Genomic DNA, 19,565 nt, shown 5'->3' with positions numbered 1-19,565 from the left:
CTCTATGTCGACTTCAGCGTGACCCGAGTGTCTTGCGTGGGAAGGTGCGGGAACGAAGTAAATAAACTCGTTACCCTCCATCTCTCAAAGACTTGGAGACCGTAATTACGGAGAACAACGAAACAATTAACAAACCATAATAATCTTCCCAAACAATTAACATTTAAAATCTTACTAAAACAATACCTTATGAAACCCTGTGCGATAGTCCGGGATATAATCCTCCCATTTAAAGTTTTCCTCGGACCCTTGTGGCTCGTCCATGCTTCTTGATCATGGCGGTCACGAATGTGGAGAGAATGATACCTGCGAGGAAATGTCGGTGGATAGTCGGTGCGTCGCCTCCTCGGCATATATGCATTGCGCATCATATATGCATATAAAGGGAAATATCGAGTTAGACAAAAAAATATATTAATTGCACATAAAGTTGTAAAGTGAAGTAATATTATAAAATAATTTACTTACGTAATCTGTAAGCCATTCCTTTGGTGTGAGCATTATCCAAAAGAATCTGGACCGTAATCACCACTTCTCAAATCCGAAGTCGGTGGTTCGGAATGAGTCCAACACACCACTTTCGGAAAGTGGTTAACAATTTCTCATGCGGTGGCTCCGGGGGATCAAAAGTCGAAGATGGCCTATGTCTCCTCTTCATCTCGTATAGTCTTGAACCATACGAGGGAGGCTTTCTCTTCCTCTTCGGGCTTTAACCACTTCGGCAGTTGTGCCTCTATGGGACGGAATCTCACCCTGCGACTCGGTGTCATGTACATGGATAAGAGGTTGTGCCTCGATCGGAGTCGCCGGAGCTCCTCATAAGGATCGTAATCGTCGGGGAAGACCTCATCCTCTTCTGCGGGGGTGAAGCGGTGGTGGTGGGGTAGATGGATCCGCTTTGGGGCCTCAAGTCTTTGAAAGGCATCGTTGGCGGACGATTCAACATGGCCAATATGTGTACGAGGCTGCTCCATAATTACGTTCGACCACCCTTGACTCTACATGGTCGGTCTCGTATGCCTTCTTGACTCGACATGAGCGGCATACGGACACGAGTGTCGGCCTCGATCCTATCCAACCGAGCCACTAAATCAGTGTACTCGGCACCCCGAACGCCTGATGCAGATGGTGCACTGGGCTGAGGTTCTGAACCAGTGGCCTGAAAAAATATATATCAAAAAAATACGGTAAGCATACGATATACCCTCCACTATATAAAAAAATAATAAAAAATAAAGACATAAAAAAAAGTTCCAAAAATTGGTACACGAGTGTCTCTTTCACCGAGTGTACGGGACACGAGTCTGCGTACCCGACTACACCGCCTCGGCCTCGTGTCATCCACTGACATCATCAACCGGTGTTCTCCACACCATCGTAAGATATTGTCCTCACAAATGCCTCCTCCTCCGTCGTGGAAGGAGCCCCTTCACCACTTCCGGATTCGTTTATGGTTTAACAAATATCAAAATAAAACCATTTAGCATTTATTACAAGCATTTATGTTAAATAATTATTCAGAACATAAGTGAAAATCATACCCGTCTAGAAAATAATGCGCTGACGTCTTTCTTCCCAATATCGCATTTGCTCATCCAGCTAAGCATCCTGGGGAACCGAATCCCGTGGTTCGTGCCATACCTCTTGCCAACCTCCAAAATGGCCTCGTACGCCCACTATTGGATCGCAGGTGCGAAGCCATATCTTGTGTATTTGCACTCGTGCCGAACATCCGAACTCGACCTTCTTCTCGTAGTTGGCCTTCTCGTTTCAACATGTCTTTCCGAAGCGAGTGCATGAGTACGGCGAATGAGTTGCTTCCCCCAAGGAATCCGGAAGAAGAACTCGAGGTCTTCCACATATCTAAGTATGTGAGGCGTGATCAGCGCGTTGGCCTCGCGGCCCAGAAGCACTGACTCCACAAACAAGCACAAGCCGAGCTTGTACAAGTCTTCCGGGTTCGCGGTTTGTGAGCAACCGAAGTTGGAGTGCTTCGTCTTCACACTATCGACCGGTTGAAATATTTGTTGATCAATCGGTCGACCCCCGAGCGCGCGACTGCGCAGCCTTCTCCTCTTACGTTGGCCCCGAGGAGAAGTCCAAACCCGTAATGAGTGCAAACTCCGGCACTCGAATCGGACCTCCTTCCGACCCGACATAAAACCTCATCCTCAACTCCTCCCCGAGCATCCACTTTCATTTGTGGAGCATCGGTGGTGAAATAACACCGAGGAGAATGTCAGTGGTACGGCATTCCAGAAGCTCCCGAAACGGCTTTCCTTCGCCGTGTTATTAAGGTTGAACTCCTCAAACCGAGCTTTAATTTTTGCAAAAATTCCAGTGCCCCTATATGTGACGCGGCCAGTGAAATGCTCGGGTGCTGGAATAATGAGTCTGGGAGCCATCTGAAAAAACAAGGGAAAAACAAATCAATATAACTGCCACAAAAATTAAAAAATAGTCGACATAACATCGACATCATGTCGATATTCTGTCGACATTATCAAACGATAAAGTAAACAAAAAATTTGGTCGACAAACGGTCGACATACTGTCGACATGTTGTCGACATTATCACAGAAACAGTAAAAAATAACATTGTGGACAACATATCGACAATCTGTCGACATCCTGTCGACATGCTGTCGACATTATCAAACATAAATCAACTACATAACAATAGTCGACAAGATATCGACATAAGGTAGATATCCTATCGATATTATAGACCTCCACTTTTATTCCAAATAAGGTCGACATCCTATCGACATACCAATGATATCCTATCGACATACACTAACATATATCAACTACATAACAATAGTCGACAAGATATCGACATAAGGTAGATATCCTATCGATATTATAGACCTCCACTTTTATTCCAAATAAGGTCGACATCCTATCGACATACCAATGATATCCTATCGACATACACTAACAACACAGACTCAAACACTTTCAATCTTGTCGACATTATATCGATAACCTATCGACAAGTCATCGACAACTTGTTTGAACAATAAAACACTACTGATTAACATGCAGAAAAACAAGCACAAGTTCGTATACACATCCTAAAACAATCTAATCAGAATAACATACACAAATTCCCATCCAATTCTATGAAAATTCTATTTTTTAATAAGAAAAAAACTTACCTTTGACTGTTCGTGGTTTTGGGGACGACCTCTGTTCTGGTTTTCGTGGCTACGACCTCTGAAAATTGGTTGGGTTCCAATGTCGGCCGTGGGTGTGGGTGGGTTGGGTTCCAATGTCGAGAGCAATAGGCAGAGAAAGAGAGAACGAGAATAGTGTGAAAGAGAGAGGGTTGGGTCAGGGTCAGGGTCGTGGGTGGCCGGACTGGGGTCGTGGTCGTGGACTGCGTTGTTGGGTCGTTGGGTCGTTGGGTCGTCGTCGTGGAGCAACGTTCGAAAGATGTAAACGACAGAGAGAGAACGAGAGAGGGAAAGAGAGGGAATAGCAAACGACAGAGAGAGAAAGAGAGAGTGAAAGAGGGAAAGACGGAAAGAGAGAGAGAGAATAGGAAAATTAAATTTGAGGGGTATTTTGGGTACAAATGAGTAATAGTGGAATTAATTTGTATAAATTAATGGAGGGTATAAATTTTGAAATGGGGTATTTTATTAGGGTCAATTAATGAAATTTCCCTTTTTATAATTACTATCATAGTAGCATTTGAAGAAATATGCCAAAAAAAAGAAAATATTTTTATGCACAAGTGATTATAAACTACTAAATAATCCTTAGCAATACTTTAGAGTTAATGTATGTATGTAGAGGAAGCATCACAATAAACTACTAAAAAATCCTTACCAATATATGAAAGCTTAACATATGTATGTAGAGGAAGCATCACAATAAATTTGTTTCTCAAATTCAGTAGAAGTAACAGCAGCAATTGATTACATGTAAATGCTAAAAAATAGAAGTGCACTAAAAAAATGACAAACCAAAATAAATATATGAAACACAATTAACTAACCAACAATTTCGTTGAATCTTATTTTTAAATTAGTACCTCTTTTTTAACCCTCAAAAAGATGACAACAGCCGGAATTTGCCACTCCAAAATCAATTAAATAAGCCCAAAATGTCAGCAATTCAATTGCATATAAAATATAAAACGGGCTACAATGTAAAGTTTTTGGGAAAGAATCCTTAAATGTTATAAAACTAAAAACTAATTATATAGACTCAGTTTCACGAAGAGAGTACTTTCTGAACTTCAGTTGTGACCTCCTTGGGGGGTTTCTCTGCAGGAAGATTGGCCACAAGTCCCTTATGGGCGTAGTAGTCAATAACCTGAAATTTCAATTGCGAAATATCATTACAAAAACTAAAGGGAAAAAAAATGATTCTAGATTCAGCAGTGAAAATGTGAAATTAATCGGTAACATGTTGAAATGAAACTAAACAAGCTTAAATTCAACAATATATTGATCACAACTGCCTTAACTTATCTCTTGTAAAAAACTCGACAAAGAAGGTGAGACCAACAGCGAAAAACATAGTTCTTACAAAGCCCAGAAAAGAAAAAAAAAACTTTAAATAATATTAGTTCTTTATGGTTTCTTATCAACTTAGCACTGGACTGCCATCAAATAAAATACTAGAATTAAGATTACAATTGATAACTCTCTGCCATTGTGTTGATTTACAATAAATTAGAGAAAAAAAAGTAGAGTAGAAAGCATACCGGTTCTGTTTGCTTGTGAAACGCCTCCAACCTTGACTTCAGTACAGCTGCTGTATCGTCTTTCCGTTGAATCAAAGGTTCTCCAGTGACCTTGTACAAGCAACAGCAAGAGAAACACATGTATAAGATAGAGAGGATTGATTTATAAGATGACCCGTTTCTTTTAGGAAGTCAGATTGGTTAGTTAGTCATAGCATCATTTTCTGTTCAATTACCATATATCCTTAAGTAAATGATAAGACACTTTTATTCACACAAATAACAAACATAAAACAAACTGTAAAGAAAAAGGGGTTGGCCTACATCATCAACACCGAAAGCCTTGGGTGGTGCAAACTTAGTGTGATAGGTCCGGCCGCTAGAAGGGTGTATCCAACGACCAGTAATCCTCTCCTCCAAAACCGCATCATCAATTGCAAAGTTAAGAACCTTATCCACTTTGGAGCCCTGCTTCTCCAGCATCTCATCGAGCTGAACACAACAAGAAACCACTACATGGTCAGAAGCACATAAACTCACAAAATCATACAGCATTTGATACAAAACAAATACAAAAAATCCAAATGCTTAACAATGTAGAACCTTCTGTGCTTGGACTACAGTCCTAGGAAATCCATCCAAAATGAAACCTTTCTGGCATGAAGGCTTCTTCATTGCCTCATCGATGATGCCAACAACCAAATCATCAGAAACAAGCTCACCCTGAAGCATAGTTTAGCAACATTTCTATTAGGAAATTGAAGTGCAGAGAAGCAAAAAGTCAATCAAGCAATAAATATAATGAAAGTAAAACAGTATATGCATGTACCTTATCCATAGCCTCTTTAGCCTTTACCCCAAGAGGAGTCTTCGCAGCCACTGCGGCTCTCAACATATCACCAGTAGCCAAGTGACATAAACAGTACTCGTCCTTAATAATTGGTGATTGAGTACCTTTTCCCGAGCCAGGTGGACCTGCAACACACATTTTTTCACCATTAAACATAGTGAACCACCATGAACCATTATATAGTGGAAATCTGTTACCAGCATTCCATTTTACAGTTTTCATGCATGAACTTTAAAAAGATCAAACACCCAACTGAAAATCATTGTTAAAACCTTTTCAACTTTCCCCATACCTTCTGTTTAAAACCCATATTTTATGAGGTAACTATTAACAAATTTGAGGGATTCATTTTCTTTTGAAGAAGAAGAAAAAATAAGTGTAGAAAACATTAGTGTAAGCTTAGAGGACTTAGAATTGTCACAAGAATTTTGTAAAACTAATAATTTCTTCAGCAAAATACATGATCCAAAAACATCCTTTTGAATTTTCTATGTTCTCTGCTACTAAATTCTTCTAGGTTCTCGCAAAATTTCATATAGGCAACTAAAAAAAAAGCCAAAAACTATCACCCTCCAAAAAAATTAAAAAATCTAACTTGAAACTTCTAACATAGAGAATTTTCGGATCTGAATACATTTTAAACATCAAAAACAAAACTTGAAGCCTTAAAGTGAAGAAACAATATAAAAGCATAAAAGGGGGATTTTGTAACCGATAAGAATGAGGCGCTTGTCTGGCTTGGTAGAGCACTTCATACGTCGAAGGAGCTCGGTCATGAGATCAAGTGAAGGGACGTCTTCCAAGCCTGGGGTGGCCATAGCTGAGGTCTGGTCTGTCTCTGGTTAAGAGTTAGGGTTTATTATGGGTATGGGAGAAGAAAGGAAAGAAGGTAAGGTTCTTTACTATGTTCGGACTCTCCAATGCTTCAAACCAAAGGCAGCGGTGTTTACCAGATTTCATCAATTGACGATTATGCCCTCATTTACATTCGTTACTCAAGGGTATTTAAGTACGAATAATTCTTTTATAGATCCATCCCTTATTTAATGGGATTTTAAAAAAAAAAAATTAGCAAAAGTTTACAATTTTACTATCATACGAAATTTTTTATAAAAATATTATTTTTTTATAAAATAACAAAATAAAACAATTAAAATAATAATGGAATAACTAAAAAACAATCATTGAACAACAGTGAAAACTTAACACATTACACAGTATTTTTGAAAAAAAATTTGTCCTATAGTGAAAAAAAAGTTAAATTTTAATATGTGATGTAACAATTTCTTATTTTATTTTAAAGAGATATTGACGGCAAGACCACTTGAACTTTAAATTTTTTAACACTTAATCACAAAATTTATGTTATACTATTTATCCCTCCGTCTAAAAATCTCAGTTAAATAACACGGTGGACATACCACATTGTACCATAATATACAAATGACAAATTTTTAATGATCCACGTCATTTTAATTTTAAATGATATAAAAAGTTATTAAAATTATAAAATTAAATAAATAATTTGTTTTACCATAATTAAATTTTTGCATGGAGAGTTATAAATGATGCTTTACCAGTGGCTACTTCTCTTGTCAAGAGGAAAATTATCACCGATTCGACATGTTCAATATGTCGTCAAGCTTAGGAAACCATTGCGATGCACTTTTCACTTGTAAGTATGCCAAGAAGGTGTGGACTTACTCAACGCTTTCTTTCGACTGGCATGCTTGCTCTTCAATGAAAAACGGTGATTACTTACTGTATCTCCATTCAATTCATTCTAAATCTGAAATGGAACAAATATTTTGTACGCTGTGGTCGATTTGGAGTGAAAGGAACAAAGTTGTGCATGGACAAAGACAGAAACCAGCAAGAGATTTAGCCTCACATGTTCACACCTACTGCCAGAATTTTCTTGCTGCAACCACAAAGTACCATCCTGTTGCTTCTCAAGCCCAAAACGTAGCCACCTCCACAAGTTGTCCCTACCCCTGCTCCATGGAAGCCGCCGCTTGGTGATGGGTTTAAATTAAATGTCGATGTCGCTGTAGACGTCAACAACAATGTGCTGGGAGTAGGTGCTTTAATTCGTGATTCAAATGGTCTTGTTAAGGCTGCTCTTTCAATGCCAGCTATTGGGAATTTTTCTTCCCATGAAATGGAGGCCAACGCACTTTTCCATAGCCTTAATTGGACATTACAACACGATCTCCCAGTTTCACACATTGAGACGGACGCACTTATGGTTGTTAATGCATTGAAAGCTCCCTTCAATTCAATTTCTACTTTTCATGATCTGATTGTTGATGTTTCTTGTCTTTTGTCCTTTTTCCCTAATGTAACTATTTCTCATGTCAAGCGTACAGCTAATGTGGTTGTTCATGGCTTGGCTAAGTTTGCGTTAGGGGTGGATGAGACTTGTTATTGGTCGGAGACTATCCCTCCACCTATTTACTCCTATCCCTCTACCTATTTACTCTGTTATTGTAAATGACTCTATTCTTTAATTTATAATAACAAGTATTTTCCCTCAAAAAAAATAAAAAATTGTTTTCTTTTTTTTTTTTCCTTTTCCTTTTTCTCTTTCTCTTTTCTTTTTCTTCTTTTCGCTTTCCTTGCTTATTTGTCTCTCTTTGATGGAGCCTAGCCTCGACAACTACCCAAACCAGCCCAAACCAACGGCTGAAGATCTCCAAAACCAAACAGCCCGACCTCCATTTCTCTCTTTCTCGCCATATCTCTTTCTCAGGAACCCTTTCACTTTCACTCTCTCAGTATCTCCTTCTTCCCCTCCTCGCGTCATCTTGATCCAAGTCCGATGGACAGTCGTTCGTCCACAACCAAGATGGACTGAAGAAGGAATGATTGAGGTTGGTGAAACCAAAGTTTTCGATTGAGGTTAATGAGTTCAAATAAAGCAAAGATAAAAAATTGTGGGATTTTGATTTTTTCTTCAAATTTGGATTTTTTTTTTTCTTTTGTTTGATTTTACAGAAATGTTGGTGGTGGTGGTAATGGTAGTGGCTTGGTAGTGGTGGTATGGTGGTTGTGGGGTTTTGATTCTGTTTTTTTTTTTTTTCAAAATTGATTTTTTTTTGTTTGAATTTACATAAATGTTGATGGTGGTGGTGGTGGTAAATGGTAGTGGTTTGGTGGTGGTGTGGTTTTTGGGATTTTGATTTTTTTTTACATGTGATAAAAGTATAATTTAAATTATTTTTATCAAACCCATATAAATTTATATTTTTGGAAAAAAATAATTAAAAATATATAAAATAAAAAATTTATATAGCATAAATTTTTATATATTTGTAATGATAACAACTGCAATTATTTTTTCTCACAACACAACTTGCTATATAAAAGTAAGGAAAATTTTTCAATAAAACTACTCTTTTATGTTTTATTTATAATTTTACAGCATAGAATTTTCAATTACAAAAATACACTTTACTCAACAAAAAGTAAAAAAAAATTACTAAAAACAATCACACCAACTATAAATCAACTATAAAACAATATAAAATAACTAAAAAAATAATCTTATGATAACTATTAATAAACTATAAAATAACTAAGAAAATAGTTTATTATTTTTACTGAAGATGTATTTTTGTAAATAAAAAAGTTTAAAGAACAAATTTTTTTTTTGTGTTAATGTATTTTTGTAAATTTTTTCAATCTTTTGGTCTATAATGTAATTTTTTTTAAAAGTAATTTATACCAATTATATACTTAGAAGTAATTGAGATATAAGCTCTATAAACTCTTTTTAGCTTTTAGAATTAAAAAAAAAAAAAAATTCTTTTAGACATATTTGGATAAAAAATAAAAAGTCCTTATTTGATTTAAAAGTTCTTTTGAAAAAAGATATGATTTGTAACTTTTTCTGAAAGAATTTTTGAGAAGTTATTTTTAAAATTAATATAATTTAAATAATTTTTAATTTACTCACAAAAAATATTTTTTTTAATAATATTCAAATGCTTTGAAAAGTACTTTTTATTTAAAAAAAAAAAATTATATATTGGCTATCCAAATTATAAAAATAAGTCAAAATTTACACTTATTTTATACTTTATAAGTAAAAGTAAAAATTTAGCGAGTTCTCTAATTCTCATGACTCATACAAATTAGAAATATTATCATTTTAGACAATTATAGATTATACTAGATGAAAGTTACGTGGCTAGCCACGTAAATATTAGTTTTATTTAAATTCTGGTGGTTTTTGTTTAAGAATTCGATAACTAATTATAAGTTATTTTTTAAAACGATTTGTTTTATGCCATAATTGTATATATAAACCTATGATTGAAATTGGTCTCGTGTTCTACGATTAGGATGTTACGATTGAGCATTTGATTTTTGAATCAAAATTGTTAGGGTGGCTAGATCGTGCTACTTTGAAATATGATGGTGTTTTTCATTGTCATGGCATAAACTAATCGTATAAAATTAAATTAAAAGAGTATCTAAATGTTACTTTTTTATATTATTATTTAATCAACTATATCCCCAAAAGAGAGAGAGAGAGAGAGAGAGAGAGAGAGAGAGAGAGAGAGAGAGAGAGAGAGAGAGAGAGAGAGAGAGAGAGAGAGAGAGAGAGAGAGAGAGCGAGAAAATGCCTCTTTTATACATCATAATGATTCAAATATACTTATACCATAATCCCAATTACAAAAATTAGGGTGAATGTATCTAACACATTCAGATCTTTTTTTAATTATTCATAGTTGAAAACTAACACTCAGAGTTGAACAGAGATAGCCACTATCATGAGGCAACACTAATGAAAATAGAGAAATACTCAAAACTTCCCAAGGGAAAAAAAGCTCTCAGCTCCGTAAAAGAAAAAGAGAGAATTAATTAAATGTGCATACACACGAAAACATATTACAATGACGGAAAATCAGAGCAAAGGATATAAAAGTTACATGCAGTGTATAACTTAAGAGAACATACAAGAAGTGTAATTGAAGTCTAAGGTTTGTTTATATCTTCATAACCACACATGACTAATCGACTACCTTTATTACCTTTCTTTGCCTTTTCAGAATTAATCTTGCATAATTGTAAAGATCCACAACTCTAATAAATGTTAGAATCAACACTTCCATCTGCCATTTAAAATATAGCTTGTTAAGCTGATGGAATAGAAAAACTCAAAATAACAATTCATCATGATTCCAAACATAACTCAATTACAAAGAATAGGATGGTAGCTCAAAGTTCAAAATGTAGAATGTGAATTAAATACAAAACCAACCAGGTATAAGATTATCTTCCTACTGTAAGCAACTAACTAAAATTAAATTTGTGTTCTTCGAATTTAGACCTGTAGAGTATCTTAATTCACATAAAATAAAAGTCTAAATAACAATTAATAAATATTGTAAACAAAAATATATCACACTCAATTATCCTTCTTACAATCATGAAATTACTGAGATTACATCGCTGAAATTAAATCAAAATTACAATTATTGAGCATATTCTGGTTAACATAATACAAATTTACTCAAAGCTTCAAGTAAACCCATTTAATTATTTATAAAAAGCATGATTTAGTACCCAAAAGCTATAAAGAATTTTTCTCCCAACCAGCTGTTCCTTTTTGTCTTCTTTGTTCTTCACCTACTTTTATGGGTTTAGAACTAAATCAGTGAGACATTTCTACAAACATTTAGAGTGAATTAACTATTATATTAAATAAAGGAATTAATTTGATGAATCTAACAAAATTTCAGTGAAAAACACTGTAAATTGAGAGAAAATGAAGTGTACACCGTAAATGTGAGAGAATCTTGGTAGAAGTCCTCTCCAAATCCAATATTTTCGATGAAGAAGATGACATTGCTCTTTACAAATCTCCTTTCTGATATCAAATCACCCAAATGAAATACAAAATTAAAGAAAAAAAAAATGAAATTAATGTAGACCCAATAAACAATATATATGAAATTTGAGTACATAAGTTGTACCAGATAAAAAAGATAACAAATAATATAAGCGTCATAGCTACATAAATTACAGAATCTCACAAAAATTTAATTGGTGCATTTAACCTTAAACTTATCAATGTATAATGTTGTTATTGTAACCGCGTACACGATTCTAAGATGCAAACAAACTGTGAAACAGTGTACCGATTATATTTTCTTCTCGTCGTTTATCGAACTGTCGAGCCTCCGCAGTTTGTCGCATTGTGGAGCCTAACCCACAACTTTAACTTCTTTCGCAGGTTCGTGCAAAATTGACTAACTCGCGTTAACTATATCAGGCAAGCTTGTCTTCTTCTTTTCTCCAAGACCCAAAAGCCAGCCTGCTCTGGCAATCGACGGGGCCGCGCGACTGTAGCTTCTCCGGTTCGATGAATATAGTATCACTCCGTTTGGTTGTATAGAAAAAAGAAAGGATCTTACAGTATATATAAATAAAAATACACTGAGTTCCAAATGCAATTCCCATAAATACACTGCTTTATTAGATATCTATAATGTGTAATGACATTTTATATTCTGGCACAATATAACATTTAAAAACATAGTAATCATACATAGTAAATATATATTCTTTGAAAAGCTGATACTATATCAACATATCAGGTGAACACAGCTATTGGAGGAGATTCTGGTTGGAGAGGGCTGAACCGCCATCAACGGTGGCGTAAGATCTAGAGAGGAGAGAGAAGGTGTTAAGATTTGAAGCCCAAAATCGCAGTTCACCAAGAAAAATAAAATAGAAGAAGAAAATAATCGACTGAAATTTCTATCTTATATTATATATTTTTATTTTTCAAACAGAGAGTTCGGGATTATATTGTTAAAATCCTAAATATCTCCTATTATTAATACTACTTATATTAGTGTTAGCTATTAAATTTGAAGAATTCAATCCATCAATTTAAACGAATGATTTAAAATAATATAAATTTTTGTTAAAAAAATAATATAAATTAATTGGGAATATTCTGTTAAAGTTAACGGAGGAAATAAAATAATATCGTTAAGCCAAGAATTGACGTTAAACCAAGAATTGCCGTTAGATAGACACTTTTAATATATAAAGATACAATGTTGTTTTATATGTAATTTAATTACAAACATCAAATACGAAAATGAAGAATTCAATGTTGCCTATAAATATTCCTTGATTGCAGTATCTCTTTTTAGAGGGACTCCTTATAAAAATAAAAATAGTATTGAATTTTTAAATAGTAAATATTATTTTGAGTTATATATTTTGTAAAAATTATAAATTAAATTATTTATTTTATTAAATAATAATTTAAATTATATCTTTTATAAAATCATAATTGTTGACCGAGGTTTTCGGCAACCAATTAAATGATAAGATGAGAAGAGTTGTAGAAAGTTTAATGCATGAGATTTTTATTTGGTTGGAGCATTAATGAGCCTTAGTCCACGAGTCTTTGTTATTTATGAGAGTGTTTATTACAGAGAATGTTCTTGGTGAATCTCTTTCTTCTTTACTCTCTTTGATTCCTTTATTAAATCGATTGACCCCTTTTTCATTTTGTCTGTGGGGTATTTATAGTGTTTTTTTGGGGGATCCCTAGGAAGAGATCACATGTATTTATGTGTTAGCTTTTTAGGGGCACATATTCCTAACAGATACAAACTAGGAAATACATAACCTATACCGTAGGTTTTTTTTTAGAGGTTAGGTGGATATAATTTTTTATCCTCTATTGACTGATGTGATTCCTCATAATGTAGTCGTCACTAGACTCGTCGATTGTTGTGTAATCGCCGTAAAAGGGCTTACGACATCTGTCATATCTTTTATAGAGGTTCCAATACGTTTTCCCCCATGCGGCATTAAATACGAAGTGACTGTTCAAAAGATCTCTTTTCTTCCCAGAGATGCCTTATTGTAATTCTAGCTTCCCAGAGAGTAAATGCGTGTTTTGTGCTCTCCTCTGGGAGGCTCGCTCCCTGAGATATACATCACTGCCCAAGACTTAATTGATCTTCGTAAGTGGGAATTCTCTTAGGTCCACGTGTCACCCTCACACGCGGCCATTTTAGGAAAAATCTTAGGCAACATTAATATAAACTCAATTTTTACCAAGTTAAAACTTAATAATAACCCGACGTATAAATATTATGACATTATACTTTCTTAGATTTGTTTATACTAAAAACTAACTTCAAGTTGTTTATAGTAAAATAAAATTGACAAAAATTAAGTTTAGAGTATTTTTTTTTTTTACTATTTTAGAAAATATAAGGTTCAATTGTCATTTAATAAAATAAAAAGTTTAATCGGCAACTTTTACAAAATATATTGTCAAAAATAATATTTCAAAATAGCTATTCAATTATCAATTTGCACTTTTTTTTCCAATTTTTTTCCTAATAGATTCACCATTGTATGTTTTTTCATTAATGGGCTCAACATGTAACAAATTTAAAAGTTGTGGTAGTTTAAATATATATATTAAAATTGGGGGAGTGAAGTGTTATTATGAGTATAATTGAGAACCATTATTGTAATAAACCCTAAATAAGAGGGAGAGAAAGAGAGAGAGAGAGAGAAAGGAGGCAGCCATGAAAGTATAAAACCTCTTAAACCCTAGCCATTTTCCTCTTCTTCTTTACTTCAGCCGATTGCAGGGTTTACACTCAAGAGTAGTGTCTCTGCGTTTTGGACTTCCATGGCGCTTTACCTTTTACACGAGCACGCCGCCGGTTATGGCCTCTTTCACGCTGAGGGACTCGATGAGATCGGTCAGAGTATTGAGGCCGTTCGGAACTCGGTCTCAGACTTGAACCGTTTTGGAAAGGTGGTTCAGCTTATAGCTTTTCAGCCATTCGAGTCGACCATTGATGCCCTCAACCAGTCTAACTCTATCTCTGAAGGTGAAAACTTTGAAACCCAAAATATCATACTTTTTGTACTTTTGACTTAATATCTGGTGCCCTAGTCTAATACCTTCGTACTTGGTTGAAGAAATCTCTATTTTGTTTTCATTTAAGTGATTGATTGGAGATTCATTGTTTTTCTCTTTGTGGTTTAATCCTCAATACAGTATCAAGTGCATGTGGCTATCTTTTTTTTTTGTTTTTGCTTCATATGGATTTGTGGAGTGTGATGAATGGAAATATACCTGATTTTTTTTCTTTCTCATTTACTGATTTTGCCATTTAAACTAGTTTTTATTTTTCTTATGTTTAGTTTGAACTTTCAGTGTGAGTTGATTTATGTTGTTCTGTTCAGTTCTGTTTTGTTCTCTTTGTTTTTCAGAAACTTTAGCTTTGAGTGGATTTATGTCGGTTTGTTGCTTATTGTATACTTTGGTTGATTTTCAGGGCTTATGACTGATGAGTTGAGAAGCTTTTTGGAACTTAATCTTCCAAAGGTCAAGGAAGGTAAAAAGCCAAAGTTCAGCTTAGGATTATCTGAACCAAAGCTTGGTTCAAACATTTTTGAATCTACTAAAATTCCTTGCCAATGTAATGAATTTGTTCTTGAGCTGATTCGAGGTGTGAGGTTGCATTTTGATAGGTTTATCAAGGACTTGAAGGTTTGGATTCTTTATTTTAAAATTTCTTATTATAATTGTAATTTTTTATCAATGCAGTTTTGTAGTGTAATTTTGTTTTGATGATTCTATTCTTACAAAGTTCTGTTTGTTTCTTTTCCTCTGGCTCTTTTTACTTAGCCTGGTGACCTTGACAAGGCCCAGCTTGGTCTGGCACATAGTTACAGCAGGGCTAAAGTGAAATTCAATGTGAATAGAGTCGACAATATGGTCATTCAAGCTATCTTCCTATTGGATACTCTTGATAAAGATATCAATTCCTTCTCCATGAGAGTTAGGTACTGTGGTGAAATTTATATAAAAGCATCTTATGAATTCCATACTTTAATTGTTGTATAGATAAATCTTTGTTCTAAATATTTTAATGAGAATTTTCCATTTGGTGAAGAGTACACTGCTTTATAACTTATAAGAAGAAGATTAAGTAAAAATGGTTGTATTCATTGTTTTGACTTGATATAGGGAATGGTATTCCTGGCATTTTCCTGAGTTGGTGAAGATTGTCAATGACAACTATCTGTATGCCCGAGTCACCAAGTTTATTGAGGACAAGTCAAAGCTGTCAGAAGACCAAATCCCAGAATTAACTGATATAGTTGGAGATGAAGACAAGGCAAAGGAGATTGTTGAAGCTGCTAAGGCATCCATGGGTAAACTTGTTAATATGTTTGCTTCAAGCATGTTTATTTATGCTTTTACTGGTTTATTATTGCGACCAACTTAACATGACTGTGATTTTTTTCTTTTTTCAACACAGGACAAGATTTGTCTCCAATTGACTTGATTAATGTCCACCAATTTGCTCAGAGGGTCATGGACCTTTCTGACTACAGGAGAAAATTATATGATTATCTAGTTACTAAAATGAACGACATTGCACCCAATCTGGCCTCCTTAATTGGAGAAGTTGTTGGGGCTCGTTTGATTTCCCATGCTGGTAGCCTTACAAATTTGGCCAAGTGCCCTTCCTCAACCCTTCAAATTCTCGGTGCAGAGAAGGCTCTCTTCAGGTGCTTACCAAAATTGTTTTGTGATTATGTCAAAAGTCAAACTTGATAGTATGCTAAGTTAATTTGCATTTCAAACATTTTCTAAAAGATGAATTCAAAGTTGGCTGAGCTAGTTTGTTTTGATTTATTATGGTGCAGAAAATGTCTAGTACCCATTCAATTATCTCTTTATATGCACATTAGCTTTAGCTTTCTTTTCCTTTCAGGGCATTGAAAACCAAAGGAAACACACCCAAGTATGGACTTATATTCCATTCATCTTTTATTGGCCGAGCTTCTGCCAAAAACAAGGGTCGAATGGCTCGTTATCTTGCAAACAAGTGTTCTATTGCATCCCGTATTGACTGTTTTGCTGGTAAAACTTCTGTGAAGCTGTGTGGTGCTTTATTGCTTATTGTTTTGTTGCTCAGATACTAATTTTCTTCTCTTGTATCCTCTTGCGATGCAGATACTAGTACAACTACTTTTGGAGAGAAATTGCGTGAACAAGTTGAGGAGCGTCTCGACTTTTATGACAAGGGTGTTGCACCAAGGAAAAACATTGATGTGATGAAATCTGCTATTGAAAGTGATCAAAACAAAGGTATGTGCAAGAAAGAACTGAAAAAAGGGTTTCTTTTTTGCCCGGACCTAAATCTTCTTTTGTATTACCCATCTGCATAGTCTTCTTAATTTTTATTTTTCTAAATTAGATTTCTTTGCACTTCGCAGATGCAGCGATGGATACAGATGAAGTGCCTACTGCAAAGAAAAGCAAGAAGAAGAAGTCCAAGGACGGTGAGGCCATGGCTGTAGATGAACCAGCTACAAATGGGGCTGCTGATGATTCCAAATCTGAAAAGAAGAAGAAGAAGAAGGATAAGAGAAAGGTTGATGATGAGGTGGAGGAGCAAGTGAACGGTGATCTTGAAGATGGAACAGCCAAAAAGAAGAAGAAGAAGAGTAAAAGTGAAGACGGAGAAGATTCTGTGGCTGTAAGCGAAAAGAAGAAGAAAAAGAAGAAGTCAAAGGGTGGAGATGAGTAATTTTTTTGGCTAATGTAGTTTGCTATGCAATTAATGTTCAGATATATGTATTTCAATCTGGGCTGGCTGCTACTTTCTAGTGATATTAGATGAACTTTTTTAGTAACTTAGGTGCTGCACTTTCCAGTAAGTATTATTAGTATATTTTTTGTTTTGGTTTCTTAAATTGGGCAAGATTACTAAAGGAACAACTATTATTTTGCCCAATCACTTTTGTTTTGTTTATGATATGATGAAAATCATTGTTTATTATATCAATTTTGGCTTGAGGATAACACAGTATATTTTCCATTACTAGTTCACCAAAATATGATTATGATTTCTTCGTACTAAGAGAACAAAATATGATTATGATTTCTTCGTACTAAGAGAACAAAATTGGTCATCCAATACATGGTAAAAAAATGTAGGTAAAATATTTAACACCCAACACTTTCGGATGCATATACAACCAAACTTAACTTGCCTGTAACTTTTCAATGAACTGCAATTGGACAAATATTGTTAACTTTGGTTCATTTTATTATAAAAGGGGAATTCCTTGGTCCATGGATGTTTGTTGTTCTTTGGAGGGAACACATCAATTTGGTTATGTGAATTTTTAAAGCTCCAAGTTTCTATGGTTTAAAGCATTTTTTGTGGATTCTCACGACAACAATTGAGAAGAATGGTCATCAACTTTTCTTCTTTCCCGTGGCTCTCTTCTTTCTTTCTTGTCTTCTCCTCATCTCTTTCCATTTCACCTAGTGTGCGTAGTTCTCTTTGTCCCCCTGGTTTGTGTGTTTGTTAGTGTGTCTTTGTGTTGCCTTGTCTTCCCTCTTTTCTGGCCGTTCCTAAGTTGTTCCCTCTTGTCTTCGTGTTGCCTTTTGTCTTGTCCCCCTTGTCTATCTTGGTTGGCTTTTGCTTCGTCTTGCCTCCTCTCTCTTTCACTTTTCTCTTTTTCTTTCCTTTTTCTCCTTTTCCCTGTGTTGTGGGGTGGTCTTTTGTGTGGGGTGGGAGGGTGTTAGGTGTGTGTGTGTGCGGTTGTTTTGTTCTTGTGGTGTGTGTGGGTGGTGTTGTCTCCTTCCTCTGTGGTGAATTTGTCCTGAGCTGTCTGCATTTATGGAGTTAGTTAATTCTACCAACTCCCCTCTTAAAGGCAACTGTTTCTCCTGTCATGAAGCATCTGTTAACTTGGTTCCCTGTGCCTCTTCTCTTGAGGCTTTATCTATTTTTTGCTTGGTTGGGAAAGTGGTGGCCCCTATGTTTGTGGATGAAGCTACAATCAAGGAGTTTGTGGCTAAATTTTGGAAATTACCAGTGGCTGTTGTGGCTTTGACTGATGACTCTAAAATCTCAAACTGTTTTGAGTTTGGTTTTACTGTTGCAGAGGATAGAACATGGGCCTTGGAAAATGGCCTGTGGTGCATAAGAGGTTACTCTCTCATTCTGCAAGCTTGGACTCTGAGAAATACTTTACAAGTGAAGTTTGATTGTATGCGGCTGTGGGTGCAAGTCCATAATCTCCCCCATGAATATTTCTCTAAATCAAATGGTTATCTATTGGGAGGAAAGGATGGGAAAGTCATTCAAGTTGATTTAGAGGAAGATAATCTAGCCTCTTGGAGTAAGTTTCTAAAGATTTTGGTTGAAATGGACATTGCTTAACCTCTCTTTTCGAGTTGGTTTTTTTGACCTCGATGCTGGTATCAAGCGCTAGCTCCAATTCAAGTATGAGCAGATCAGTATTTTTTGCAATAATTGTGGTTGCTTGGGCCACCAACGTAGAGGTTGTTCTTTGTCTTCTCCAGTCACAGTGGCCAATAGTAATAAAGTCCCTTTTCCCCTGTTTGGGTCATGGCTGTCCACTTCTTCTTCTTACCTAGACGTTTTTTCAGGTGCCAACACTTTCTTTCCTCATCGTGCTGCATCTAAAAAGCTAGTGTCTTTTTTGTCCCGTCGTCTTCTCACTCTGGCGTCTGTTGGCGATGGTGATGGGGGCTTCAAGGGGCCAGTCTCCAATGCTATCCGTAGCTCGAGGCGTATCAAGATGGTGACTAGTCGTGATCGTGAGACTGTTGGTACTTCTCAGCAAGCCGTGTGGATTCCCAGGCCGCAGCTTAGGCATCGCGTGCCTCTGGTTTCTCCTTCTGGTAATGGGGTTGCTGTTGGGGATGAAGAATTGGCAAAGGGGTCTGCTGATTTACATTGTTTGGATTTAAATAATACTTTTAATATTACTGGTCGTTTATCGATTAATGAGAAAAATTTGAATATGTTGGATGATGAGTTGGTGGGTCAGGACACGAAGTACTCACCCATTGCTAATGGACCAACCTTGTCTATTTCTGGGCCTGGTATTATTAATGCTCCTGTCATTGGACCTGATCCTATTATCTATGAGAAAGACCCTATTGCCCGTGAAGGT

At 35.6% G+C, this 19,565-nt stretch overlaps 3 protein-coding genes across 3 annotated transcripts; 2 read left to right on the top strand and 1 right to left on the bottom strand.

The window, feature by feature from the left end:
• Nucleotides 1-3,997: 3,997 nt before the first annotated feature.
• Nucleotides 3,998-6,572, bottom strand: LOC115710217 (adenylate kinase 4). The gene is made up of 6 exons (XM_030638562.2): nucleotides 6,262-6,572; nucleotides 5,529-5,674; nucleotides 5,303-5,422; nucleotides 5,024-5,191; nucleotides 4,721-4,810; nucleotides 3,998-4,326 (listed from the first exon to the last, which is right to left on the bottom strand). Exons 1-6 carry the CDS (start codon nucleotides 6,365-6,367, stop codon nucleotides 4,225-4,227), a joined length of 732 nt encoding a protein of 243 aa, XP_030494422.1. The 5' UTR covers nucleotides 6,368-6,572; the 3' UTR covers nucleotides 3,998-4,224.
• Nucleotides 6,573-7,181: 609 nt separating this feature from the next.
• On the top strand, nucleotides 7,182-8,449 carry LOC133036097 (uncharacterized). The gene is made up of 3 exons (XM_061112577.1): nucleotides 7,182-7,530; nucleotides 7,604-7,972; nucleotides 8,328-8,449. The coding sequence occupies exons 1-3, from the start codon at nucleotides 7,182-7,184 to the stop codon at nucleotides 8,447-8,449; spliced, it is 840 nt and encodes a 279-aa protein (XP_060968560.1).
• Nucleotides 8,450-14,047: 5,598 nt separating this feature from the next.
• LOC133035757 (nucleolar protein 56-like) lies at nucleotides 14,048-17,416 on the top strand. Its single transcript, XM_061111946.1, has 8 exons — nucleotides 14,048-14,440; nucleotides 14,891-15,105; nucleotides 15,244-15,401; nucleotides 15,586-15,773; nucleotides 15,881-16,133; nucleotides 16,340-16,488; nucleotides 16,582-16,716; nucleotides 16,845-17,416. The coding sequence occupies exons 1-8, from the start codon at nucleotides 14,236-14,238 to the stop codon at nucleotides 17,156-17,158; spliced, it is 1,617 nt and encodes a 538-aa protein (XP_060967929.1). The 5' UTR covers nucleotides 14,048-14,235; the 3' UTR covers nucleotides 17,159-17,416.
• The last annotated feature ends 2,149 nt before the right edge of the window (nucleotides 17,417-19,565 follow it).

Source organism: Cannabis sativa, chromosome 3 (assembly GCF_029168945.1).
Source record: "Cannabis sativa cultivar Pink pepper isolate KNU-18-1 chromosome 3, ASM2916894v1, whole genome shotgun sequence".
NCBI lineage: Eukaryota > Viridiplantae > Streptophyta > Magnoliopsida > Rosales > Cannabaceae > Cannabis > Cannabis sativa.
This window is presented reverse-complemented; position numbering and strand designations above follow the sequence as displayed.